This window comes from Diceros bicornis, chromosome 31, assembly GCF_020826845.1.
Source record: "Diceros bicornis minor isolate mBicDic1 chromosome 31, mDicBic1.mat.cur, whole genome shotgun sequence".
Taxonomy (NCBI): Eukaryota; Metazoa; Chordata; class Mammalia; order Perissodactyla; family Rhinocerotidae; genus Diceros; species Diceros bicornis.
The window spans coordinates 22,375,131-22,388,064 of record NC_080770.1 but is presented as its reverse complement, the minus strand read 5'-3'; the positions used below and the strand labels follow the sequence as shown (position 1 = coordinate 22,388,064).

Genomic DNA, 12,934 nt, shown 5'->3' with positions numbered 1-12,934 from the left:
TCAGTGTTTTAGTAGTCCTTCTCTGTTCCTTCCTTCTTCTATACAGAATTGATGGTCTCTTTAGTTTGACCTCTGTCTGAAAGCTCTACTCTTTAACTCCCCTCCTCCCTCCTTTTATGTTTTTGATATCATATCTAACCTCTTTTTTGTGCATTTGTATCCATTACCCTTTTATCATGGAAATAGATAATTTTTCCTATTTGTGGTCTTCTCTTTTCCCCTTAAATCAGTCCCTTTAACATTTCTTGTAGCACTGATTTCTTGGTGACAAACTCCTTTAATTTTTGCTTGTCTGGGAAATTTTTGATCTCTCTTTCCATTTTGAAGGAGCTGGGTAGAGTATTCTTGGCTGTAAGTTTTTTCCTTTTAGCACTTAAATATATAGTGCCACTCTCTTCTAGCCTGTAAGGTTTCTGCTGAGAAGTCAGCTGATAGCCTTATGGGGTTTCCTTTGTACGTAACTTGACATTCTCTTGTGGCTTTTAGGATTCTCTCTTTATCTTTAATTCTGGACATTTTTATTATGATGTGTCTTGGTGTGGGCCTCTTTGGTTTTATCTTGTTTGGGGCTCTCTGTGTTTCCTGTATCTGAATGTCTGTTTCCTTCCTTAGGTTAGGGAAGTTTTCATCTATTATTTCTTGAAATAGATTCTCTGCCCCTTTGTCGCGCTCCTCTCCTTCCGGGACACCTATAACACGGATGTTAGTGCACTTGATGGTATCCCAGATGTCCCTTAGACTGTCCTCACTCTTTTTAATTCTTTTCTCTTTTACTTGTTCAGCTTGGGTTATTTCTTCTAGTCTTTCGTCCAGCTCACAGATCTGTTCTTCTGTATCCTCTACTCTGCTTTTGAGTCCCTCTAGTGAATTTTTCATTTCCAGTATTGTATTCTTCATTTCCGATTGGTTCTTTTTTATATCTTCCATTTCTTTGTTGACATTCTCACTGAGTTCATCTATTCTTCTCCCCAGATCAGTGAGCATCCTTAACACTCTTAGTTTGAACTCTCTGTCGGGTAGGTTGCTCATTTCTGTTTCACTTAGTTCCTTTTCTGGGGTTTTGTCCTGTTCCCTTACTTGGAATGTATTCCTTTGCCTCCTCATTTTGCCTCTTTCTCTGTGCTTGTGACCTTGTATTAGGTAGGTCAGCTACGTCTCCTGCTCTTGGATAGGTGACCTTATGTAAGTGATGGCTTAGGAGGCCTGCCATGTGCTTCTCTCAGTTCTCAATGTTCCAGGGGTGACCCCTATGTGGGCTACGTGTGTCCTTCTGTTGTGGCCTGTTTGCTCTCCCTGTAGGCGCCCAGGGAGGCCGAGTTATGCTCCTGGCCAGCTGTTGTAATGCTCAGCTGCTGGTAGTTGTTGTCGGCCCTTCAGTCTCTTTATCAGGTGTGGGGAGCCCCAGCACAGTTGGCTTCAAGTTCTAATACCACATTTGTGTTGCTGTATTTCTTTTAAGTGTGTAGGCCCCCACTGTGGCAGGTTGTTAGGCTCAGGGCCTTACAATTGCTATAAGTCTCCAGCCTTTATGTCTCTTGTCAGCTCTCTGAGGATTGCAGCTGTGTGGGGCTGGCCTCAGGCACGGGAGCACTCAATTATTTCAGGCCTTGGAAGGTGGGGCAAACCCCCTATGTGGGTCTTTGAGAAGCACAAGTCTTCTGCAGCTGACTAGCCCTGCTGCCCACAGGTCCACACACACAGTCAACACAGTCCTGCCCCGTGTGCACGCCCCGACCTCCCGAAGCAGACCCAGTCTCTCCGCGGCGGGAGCCCCACACACTCCACCACTGCCCCACACTCTCCACCCGCTCCTTGTGCCCACCCTGCCCCACTGAAGTTGGCACAGTTTCCATGCTGCAGAGAATCCAGTCACCAATCTATGCAGGCCCACAAATTGCCTGAGGGCTTGTTGTTGGGTGGGGCCAGTCTCTAGGGTGGGCTGCCTGCCCTGGCTGAGCTGGATTAAATCGGTGCTCCAGCGGGTGGGGCAGACCCTGGGCTAGCAGGCCCCAGCGAGAACTCCAATGGCATCTGTGTCATCACGCCCACACCAGGTCACAACAATGGCTGCCGCCCATGTCCCAGTCCCTGGAGAGGTCTCACCTCTCACCGAGATGCACACAGGGCCTATTAGGTGAGTCTCTTTTCACCAAAGCACTGTGCACCTTTCTTTCTGGTGATTTTAGGTTGCTTTCTGAAACGGGTGAGTTTGCATGTGGGCCCTTTAAGAGCTGGTTTCAATATCTTTGTGAACCAGCTTTTCTGGGGGTAATCCCCAATGTTTTAGTAGCAGGCACAGTCAGATATTCTGCCACTCGTCTGGTTTGTGCTGGGTCCACAAAATGCCCACAGTGGGGGCTCTTCCGGCTCAGGGCCCCGGGCCTCCAGGGAGGCTGTGCACCTGTGCGCTGCTCCCAGGCGGCCATGAGCCGCTGCGGCTTGTGAAGGCGGCGTTCTTCCTCTCCAGAAAGGAGTCTCCGCCTCCTCCACCTCAGCTAGGATTGTCCGGCCATTGCAAAAGTTCCTTCCATCCAGCTTTCAGTTCTGTCCCAGGGGCCATCCTTCCACGAGCAGTTGCAAATTGGCTGTGTCCGCGGGAGGAGGTGAGTTCAGAGTCTGCCTATGCCGCCATCTTGACTTCTCTCCTCTCCTTTATTATTTTAATTTGAATATTATCTCTTTGATACTTTAATTTTCACTACCGACATGATTTTGTATTTTTATTTTTTCTTGATCTTAATTAACTCTCATTTCATCCCTTCCTAATTTTGAAAATCCGTTTCTGTTATTTTTTCATTTTTAATTCAGTGTTTTATTTTTATATCCATAAAATTTTGAGTATATTTAATTCAGCATTGAGTACTATGTTGCAGATTGCTTTAGCTTTGTGGTTATGTTTTTTTTTTTTTTTTTTTTTTTTTTGTGAGGAGATCAGCCCTGAGCTAACATCCGCCAATCCTCCTCTTTTTTTCGCTGAGGAAGACGGCCCTGGGCTAACGTCGGTGCCTATCTTCCTCCACTTTATATGGGACGCCGCCACAGCATGGCTTACCAAGCAGTGCGTCGGTGCGCGCCCGGGATCCGAACCAGCGAACCCCGGGCCGCCGCAGCGGAGCGCGCGCACTTAACCGCTTGCGCCACCGGGCCGGCCCCTGTGGTTATGTTTTTAATGAAGAATTTTCAGCATTATCACCAGTAGAAGTACTCTGATTCACATTTTCAGATTTTTTCACAGTTTTGTTTGAATATAGTTTTTTTTTTTTTAAAATTTCTATTCATTCTGTAGACACAGTTTTAAGTGTGAAAGTGATATAGTTCCTTCTCCTTTAGTCTCATTTCCACACTGTAGGCAGGAAGAGGAAGGAAGCAAGAAGAGTAAAGGATGAAGAACAAGGTGCTGACTGGGCACACCAATTAACTACGACCTCTTTAAAAAACTTTCCAAAAGCTTCACCCATTACCTTTGCTTACATTTCATTGGCCAGACTAGGATCATATGGCCATGTCTAGTTGCTAGGGATTCTGGGAAGATGACTATTTTCCTCTGGATAGGAAAAGAAAGAAGTAAAGACCATAAAGGTATTAGCAGCATCTGCCACCAAAGAGGAAGAAATATTTTTATCAGACATTTCTTTGTTTTGTAAAAGAAATAATGGTAATTATTTTCAGTGCTACTTATTAGATTTTAATTTAGTGCCCCTTCTCTTATAAAATTTGACAAAAACCTACATGTTAACTGGGTAGTAGTCCAACTACCCAATTTAAAAATCCTAATTAACATTTATGGAACACTTAATATGTATCAAGCATTGTGTCAGATGAACATTTTCACACAAGTTATTTCACTCCACATTCTAACAATCCTGAAATTGTGTATTGTTATCCTCATTTAACAGATAAGAAAGCTGAGACTAAAAGCTGTTAAGTAAATTGTCTAAAGTAATAAAGCTACCAAGTTGTGGAAACAGAATCTGAAAGCATTTTTTCCTGATGCAATATTTCCATTATGCTGTGTTTTCTTTCAAAACTAAACATTTTTTGAAGATCACTTTTAGTCATGACAATATATCTTCACTAGCATGTCAGTGCTTTTAATTTGTTTCAGAAGTTCCATTTCCTCCTGGGTACAAAAGCTATCCCATACGGCATCTGTGATACTTCCCCAAGAATTGGCATCTACCTTTCAATATGTAATTAAAGTTAGAGAATGTTGCAGCTCAGAGAATTCATGAGACTATTGTGGTTGATATTTGTACCAGTCTGCAATTGTCAGAAACAGGTACGGGTGGAAGGAAATGGTCAGTGTTATGACCTCAAAATGAAGAATCCTGTGAAATTTTAAATTATGTTTCCTTCTGAGTTTGCACAGGATAGTCTCCAAATCTGGAATTTAAGTTTATGATATCTCTGGGAGTCACAATTTTCTCTGTTTCCTTTCCTTTCCAAGGGCAGTTTTTCTTCAACTTTGTAGAGAGTGTTTCCTGAATATTTAGAAACAATCTATTATTTTTTAAAAAGATAAATTTTGTAATATAAATATTATAGATATTTTAGAAACATTTGGAAGTTACCAATAATAAAGAAAAACTTCTAAACACACTTATAATATAACTCCTAGAGATAAACACTAACACTGTTTCTGAGTACATTACTTGTGTTTAAATACATCTTCACTGTTGGACTTCAGCATTTTCATTCCCTGGTCTCACTTTTGTCACAATATTTTTTGGGAAGTATAGATAGGATAGCTATAAACCCAACCATTGGGTAACCTTGCATAAATAAGTAGCTTCTTTCAGACTCAGACTGTCAATTCTAAGATGAAAATAATAATATTGTACCAGTCAGGACTCTTTATGATTCAACTGACAGAAAGTTCTATTCCATGTATTTTAAAAAACAATAGAATTTATTATCTCATGTAACTGAAAAATCCAGAGGCAGGTAGGCTCCAGGTGAGACTTGATGCAGTGGCTCAGATGTTACCACTACCTGGTTTATTTCCTACTTGACACTCTTCTCTTTGTGATGCTGACTGCTTTTCTAGGTCTCACAGCGTGGCCCTCAGTAAGCTCATGATTCCTCTTTGTCACAAAGTGGCTGCTGCAGTTCTAGACCATACAGGCTTACTCAAAACTACTTAAAGCAAATGTTCCCCTCTCTTCTGATATGTTCTACCTAAGATAGAGTGTGCTTCTTACCTGTGAGTCCCTCAGACGCCTTCCTGTCTCCCTGACTGGGTTACTTTATATCCCTTAACCAATTTTGTGGCCAAGGAGTGGTTTATGTAGATCTGCTAAAGCCAATCAAGATCTATCTCTAGGTGATCAACATCATCCAAATTACTTGGCTGGGATGGGGGTGGTGTGGTTTCTGCAAAGCAATATATGGGTAGATTTGACAGAAATAGAGGAAAATAGATGCTATGGAGGACACAAAAAATGCTCAATAAGAAAATTTGCCTTGCAGTGTTGCTGTGACTATTAGAGACAATGGCTGCAAAATGTCTGCTATAGTGCCTGGCACATAGTAGGTACTCAATAAATAGCAATTATCATTACTGTGATCATCATCGTTATCATCATCATCACTTATGGGGTGTTTAAGGCATCAGAGTCTAAGTGATCTTGAAGCATAGAATGTTAGAGTAAGAAGGAACATGAAAGATAATCTAGTCTCATTCTGTCATTTTGTGTCTGTAGAACTGCAGACTGTAGAGGTGAAGGGACTTGCCTAAAGTCACCCAGCTGGCGCCCCTTCCCCTGGACCTGGTCTCTCTTTCCTTCTCCCTTCAATCTCATGCTCCCATAGTGACTCAGAAAATTGGGGAAAAAACACTCCCAATGTCATGTCTTTGGCTTCCCTCTCTCAGAGCATAAACACTAGATGTTTGTAACCTCAAAGTTCTCTAACTAAATTAATTGAAACACATTTTGAACCTTTTCCTAACTTACAGTTTCTTGGCAAAGTTTCACACTGGAGACATGAAATTCCGTGGGGAATTTCGTCCCTTGATCACAGCGTGCAGTTCCGTTTATTTTAAATAATTCAAACCTCTTGATATTGAAAAACAATCCTTGGTCTTCTAGTGAGTGAGTGGGTTTTCTAAACCAAAAAACAAGATCTAAAACTCAATTGTTAGCTGTTTTCTGTAGCTACTTTTCTGTTTCTAAGTAGTTGATCTAAAGATCGGCCATAGGACTGATTTCCTGAATCCTTCCCTTTGTGATTTATCCACATCACCATAGGCTGCTCGTTTTCAAATAGATCACAGGACCCAGGGAATTTTGCTGTGTGGAAGCAAGACTGACACTGTTAACTGGCAATAATGATCAGAAAATCAAAATCACTGGTAAGGAATCCTAGTATCATGGAAACAGTGCCTCAGCAACTTGACCAATGATGAACTGTGTGATTTGGAGAAGTCAACTAAACTCTCTGGCCCTTCGTTGCTTCCTCTGTAAACTAAGGAGATTGGAATAGTGGTCTACAAATTTCCTTTCAGCTCTAAAGTTTCCTCTGTTTCACCTGGTGCCTTAGCTGAGATGGAGTGGCTCAGCCCACTGGGGGCCTTTGATTCAGAGGAAGGAGTGCAATGGAAGAGTTTTGTTGTGAAGAGAGCCTCCTGTGTTCCAGGGCACACCACTTCAGTCTCCCCAGCCCAGGACATCCCTTTGAGAGATGAGCTCTTGCAACAGAGGAAGAAATTTTCCTGGGCCTAAGAAAAGCTTCAAGTTCCACCCTTTGCTCTAAAACTGAACATTTCCCAAACAAGGTAGGTAATGCCGTACCTAGAGGATTTCTCAGGTTGACTGAATGTGCGAGGTTCCAAATCATTGTGTGAACTAGGGTGAGTCACTTTTCCTCCCTGGGCCTCAGTTTCTGCCTCTGTAAATAGGAGAGGACTGAACAGAATGTGTTCTAAAGTTCTTTTTGGCATTCACAGTCTGGGATTCCATGAAGTACCACTTGGGGGTCCAGAGTGTGTTGGGGGTCCAGAGTGAGTCATGGGAATGAGGCCCATGTGATGTGACTTTGAGCTCATAGCAATAGGTCTTCCAGGCTTTCTATCACTTTATTATTTTGTCCTTGTCAGATTTCTCTCATTGGGGCTTTATGTCAGAGAATAAAATTCTACCTAGTTAGGGTCCAGATGATTATTTACCTATCCAGGCTTTTACATGTAATCCATGGATTACCGTGTAATCCATGATTCTAGGATGAGAGTTTTATTTGGGCAAGTTCTGAAGGGAAGAGGAGGTTGTTATCAACTAAGGGACTGTCTGTTGAGCAACGGGGAAAGAGAAAGCAGAAAGAAATGTAAATAAATACCAGGAAGTTTGAGTTAATAATAGCTACTATTTATTGAGAGCTTCCTATTTGCCAGGCAACCCTGTTAAATGCTTTACATAGTTTATCTCACATCTAATTCTTGCAACAACAATTCAGATGTGAATTGTTACCCTATTCTAAGAAAATAAGAAAACCTGTTCACAAAGGCACTTGATATGTGGGTGGCAGAGCTAAGAGTTGGCTGCCAACTACAGCGCTCGCTCTCTTAACCACTGCTCTAGACCAATCCCTGAGGAGAGTGAAAGGCAGCTCAACTAGCTGTCCTTGTTTTATTTTCTTCAGTCCTTCACAGGTCCATGAAGCTGGAACTATCCCCTCCACTAAAAGGCAGGTCACTTGCCCTTCTGAGATTCATCACCACCCTCTCTCACAATGATCCCACAAAATCATCTGATCTAATTCTCTTAAATTCCCCTGATGGATTTTTGTTTTTCAAAATACATATCATGTGGTCCTAAATGGTAATCTTCTCAACAATAAGACTCAGATATAATATGTGTGTGTATATTTGTGTGTGTATAAGAGATCTGGCCTTTTAAGAGAGAATTTGACAATTCATGTCCAAGTAACCACAGTGAGCAATAAAAATCTGTATAATAAAGTGTAACAAATTGCGTGGTTTTAATTACTGGTAGTAGAGAATTTCTTCATTTTTTAATTCAACTCAATGAACATTTACTGAGCACTTACTATGTATCTAGTTCTGAAGATTCAGACATGAATAAACTCAGCAAGCGAGACACATACAGAAGTAATAATTATAACAAAATTTGCTAAATACTCCAGTAGAAAAAAGTAAAAATCATGGAGGAATTGTTGGCTGGAGTGGAGTGATGAGTGATATTTGATCTGAGCATTAAAACAAGAATAAATGTTAATTAGAAAGTCAAGATGTACATACCAAGTACAGGGAACAACATATGCAGAGAGCAAGTTTGGGGAAATGATATAAACTTCAGAATGGCTGGAATATAGGCTCCAGGGGGAGTGATGGCAAGTGAGGCTAGAAAGATGAACAAGCTCCAGTTCTTATATGCCATGCTAATACTGTTGGCTTAATCTTGTGGGCAATGAGAAACCACTGATAGAGTTTGAGTCAATGCATAACTTGTTCAGATTTGCATTTTATAAGTGTAATGATAATAAGAATAAGAGCTTGAAATTATTGAGGGCTTGCTATGAGCTGAATACTATGTGCCTTACTGCATTTAACAGAAAGATCTCTGAAATGAATTTCCAGCGCTGAGAGCCGAGATAAATGAACTAGTGTTGAAGTAACCAGGGAAGGTTCCCTAGACAATGGACATCACAGAGTGAGTAGGACTTTTAGAGGGAGCAAAGAGAGGCAGGGTCACCAGGTAATCTGGAAAATAAAAGGGATGCTCTTGTGGTGGACACCAACATGTATCCATGAGAAGATGAGGAGACCTCTGAATGTAACAATCATATGTGTTTAGTGGTCAGTAACATTGATTTGAAGGAGTATGGGGAAGTACTTTAGAAGGTTCTAAAAGTCAGGTGAAGGAATTTAGGCCTAATTTCCAGGCAACAGGGAGACAGTGGTGGTTTCTGAGTGACCCAAGCAGAGAGAGACTCAGCAAGAATTGTAACTTCAGTATGCAGAATAAAGTGGGGGATGAAGACTCGAGACATCTGAAGACAGATGGAGCACATAAAGGCTGCGGTAGTCCTCACATGAGCTTATATCCCTCCTGAAGATGGAGGCTGCAGGAAGACAGAGGAAGAACTGGTAAAACCCTCAGGATGTGGGGATTGTGTAAACATGGGAAATGCAGGAGAGGCATGAGTTAGAGGCAACTCCAAGCTTTCAAGCCTGAGGGCGGGGGAGAATGGTGGTGCTGCTGTAAGACCCAGGTGTGAAGAGGGGTCTGTCAGTCACCCCTGCCAGGAGATAATGACAGATTCCATAACTCAGGCTCACCAGCTGCAGCTCTCACTCCTTTGCAAATCACTGTCGAGGGGTGGAGGGAGAAAGGGAGATCCCCAGGTCTCACACTCTGCTCAGTAGCCCACACAGCTTCCTGGTCTCTCATGTTCTAGAGATGATAGCATTGAAACATTCCCAATAACTTGGAGTTTCCTGGAATGCTCCTGCTATTCACAGAGGAGGCATAATAGAGAATTTGGACAAGTTTTGTATCAACCATGGGTGTTGATGTCATTTCGCTCAGGCGTGGGACTGGCTCACCCCTTTCTCCTCTGGCTGAGGCATGGTGGCTTTCTCTCCCTTTCCATGTAAGTGTGGGTTTCAGCTTCAGTTCAATCACTCACAAGCTGTGTTTGTTTGGGCAAGTTACTTATCCTCGCTGAGTCACAGTTTCCTCATCTATCAATTAGCTACCTTAAAGTGGTACAGGGAAAATTAAATGAGGGGATGACCATAAAGTGCTTACCACAGTCCAGCACACAATGGATACTGAAAAAAGGGCAGCAGTGTCTGCTGTTGTGGTTGTTGGGATGACAATGAAAATGGTGAACATCAGGTAACCACATACTTTAGTTTCCTTCAGGTCACTAGACTATTGCACAACCTCTTTGGGTTGTTTTTGATGCCTTCCTTGTTTCCATTCCTCTGCACCAGTAAGGGAGCCTCGTCTTGCTTCCTCTCTGTTGTTCACTTGTTCTTCCTGGGTACCCTTCTTTTATGCTGTGCAATCCCCTATTTCTTCTCCAGTTTCAGCCAGGTAACTTACTGAGGATTTTCTCAGCATATATATATATATGTGTGTGTATATATATATATATGTGTGTGTGTATATATATATATATACGTATATATATATATATACACACACACATATATATATATATATATTTTTTTTGTGAGGAAGATCAGCCCTGAGCTAACATCCACGCTAATCCTCCTCTTTTTGCTGAGGAAGACCGGCTCTGAGCTAACATCTATGGCCAATCCTCCTCCTTTTTTTTCCCCAAAGCCCCAGTAGATAGTTGTATGTCATAGCTGCACATCCTTCTAGTTTCTGTATGTGGGACGCGGCCTCAGCATGGCCGGAGAAGTGGTGCGTCAGTGCGCGCCCGGGATCCGAACCCGGGTGGCCAGTAGCGGAGCGCGCACACTTAACCGCTAAGCCACGGGGCCAGCCCCTCTCTCAGCATATTTTCACCTTGTGTATGTCTTCAAATTCTCACAATGAGAAAAACTGGCAAGGGGAGGTATTTAATCCATTTCAGTATGGAAGCCTAAGCAGAAGAAGGAAAAACAAGAGGAATAAGAGATACTTCAAGTAATGTTAAAAGCAGAGAAAATCTTGAGAGTTTTCTCTGCCTCGTTTTATAAGTGTGCTGTTTGATTGCATGAAGTTTGATCTTCCTGAGTGAAAGCCATCTTTCCTTCTTCCTTCACGTGCCTGAATCACCCAGGCATATAGTAGGTGCTTAATAAAACATTTGGCCAAAGAACTGAATTGAAATAAATCCTAACCTGCTGCTAACAAAAATGTTTGCCAATGGTGGGAAAACTGGAAGACAGAAACAAACTAACTAGTGAATCCCCATATATTATGCTTGAATTATTGTTTGGTATTGAGCTATATTCTCAACAACTTCCAAATGTCCACTTTGGTCCCAGGTGTCAAAATTTTCTCAAAATGTTTGTAAAATTTCGTGAAGCTGTGGGATTGGGTGAAACCACAAGGCCTGAAAGAATTCAGAAACTTATATAGTTCATGAAAGAAAAATATCGAAGACACTCTTTAGAAAGGGAGAAAATATTAAAGAGATCGACATTTCTGGGGAATAAATGGAGGAAACAAGGGATTCAGGAGCAGAAGTTCACTTGAGAATCTCTAACAGAAAGGCCTGATGAAACAACATTGAGATTGGGAGAATCGTTAGTAATTAACATAAATGGTTATTAATGCTGAAAATGTTGATTAGTTTTTCAGTGTGGTATACTTGAAACAATATACTAGTTGGAATAAAATTATCAGGTTCTTGTTCTGGATTCACTTCTTACTGGGTGGCTTGACTAATTCATTCCTCTGAGCCTCAGTTTTCTCACTTGGGATATGAGAATCACAGAGTTTTTGTGAGGTAGACCGAATAGTGTCTTATATAGAGTGGGCTATGAGCAGTGAATGGATAGACATTTGCTTTATTAACAAACAAACAAACAAACAAATAAATAAACTGGTGAGATGTTATGTGTGAAAAGGTTCCATCAACAGGCAAGTGCTAAATAAACATGAAGGATTGGTGTTATGATTGTGTTTGTTTTATCACAGGGCTCTTCTCTGAGATCCATCTTCTTCAAATGAAATCCATGGCCAGTACAAGTAATGTGAGTGAGTTAATGTTCACTGGCCTTTTCCAGCATCCGGAGGTGCAGAGAGTGTGCTTTGTGGTGTTTCTTCCCATGTACCTGACCACGGTGGTGGGCAATGGCCTCATCGTTGTGACGGTCAGTGTCAGTAAGAGTCTGCAGTCCCCGATGTACTTCTTCCTGAGCCACCTGTCCCTGGTGGAGATCAGTTACTCTTCCACTGTTGTCCCTAAATTCATCACAGACTTACTCACCAAGATTAAAACCATCTCCCTGGAGGGCTGTGTGGCTCAGATATTCTTTTTCCACTTCTTTGGGGTCACTGAGATCCTTTTGCTTGTGGTGATGGCCTATGACCGCTATGTGGCCATCTGCAAGCCTCTTCATTATATGAACATTATGAGCCGCCAACTATGTCACGTACTGGTGGCTGGTTCCTGGCTTGGGGGCTTTATTCACTCCATAATTCAGATTCTCATCACCATCCAGTTGCCCTTCTGTGGTCCCAGTGTGATTGACCACTACTTCTGTGACCTCCATCCATTATTCAAGCTTGCCTGCACTGACACCTTTGTGGAGGGCATTATTGTGTTGGCCAACAGTGGCTTAATTGCTCTGTGCTCCTTCCTCATCTTGGTGACCTCCTATATTATCATCCTGGTCAATTTGAGGAACCATTCTGCAGAGGGGAGGCGCAAAGCCCTCTCCACCTGTGCCTCTCATATCACAGTGGTCATCTTGTTCTTTGGACCTGCCATCTTCCTCTACATGCGATCCTCTTCTACTTTCACTGAGGACAAACTGGTGGCTGTGTTCTACACGGTCATCACTCCCATGCTGAACCCCATCATCTACACACTCAGAAACGCAGAGATGAAAATCGCCATGGGGAGGCTGTGGGGCAAAAATGAGAACTCAGAGATGGAGTGAAAATGAGAAAGTGACTAAAAAATGTATGTCTGATTATTCTCTGTTCTTGAAATGGATTTTGATTTTAGTGTGACATTCATGCATGGCAGAAACAAATATAAAGACTTAATGTTACTGCTGCTGTGATTCTCCTTAGTAACTGAAGACTCCCTGGTAATTTGTTATTATGTTTATGTAATGTTCCAAGGACAGAGGTCAGATTTGCTTCATGATATCCAACAATATCATGGTATTAGGCAATGTGAAGACTCAAACTTAGTGCAAATGCAAAGGAGAACATCTTGACAAATGTTTTGTAGGTGATTCATTTCTTCTTATGACCACCATCCATCCTTCCCTTTTCCTTCT

At 42.0% G+C, this 12,934-nt stretch overlaps 1 protein-coding gene across 1 annotated transcript; it reads left to right on the top strand.

The window, feature by feature from the left end:
• Window positions 1-11,630: 11,630 nt before the first annotated feature.
• LOC131395131 (olfactory receptor 4B1) lies at window positions 11,631-12,587 on the top strand. Its single transcript, XM_058526921.1, has one exon. It carries the CDS (start codon window positions 11,648-11,650, stop codon window positions 12,584-12,586), a length of 939 nt encoding a protein of 312 aa, XP_058382904.1. The 5' UTR covers window positions 11,631-11,647; the 3' UTR covers window position 12,587.
• The last annotated feature ends 347 nt before the right edge of the window (window positions 12,588-12,934 follow it).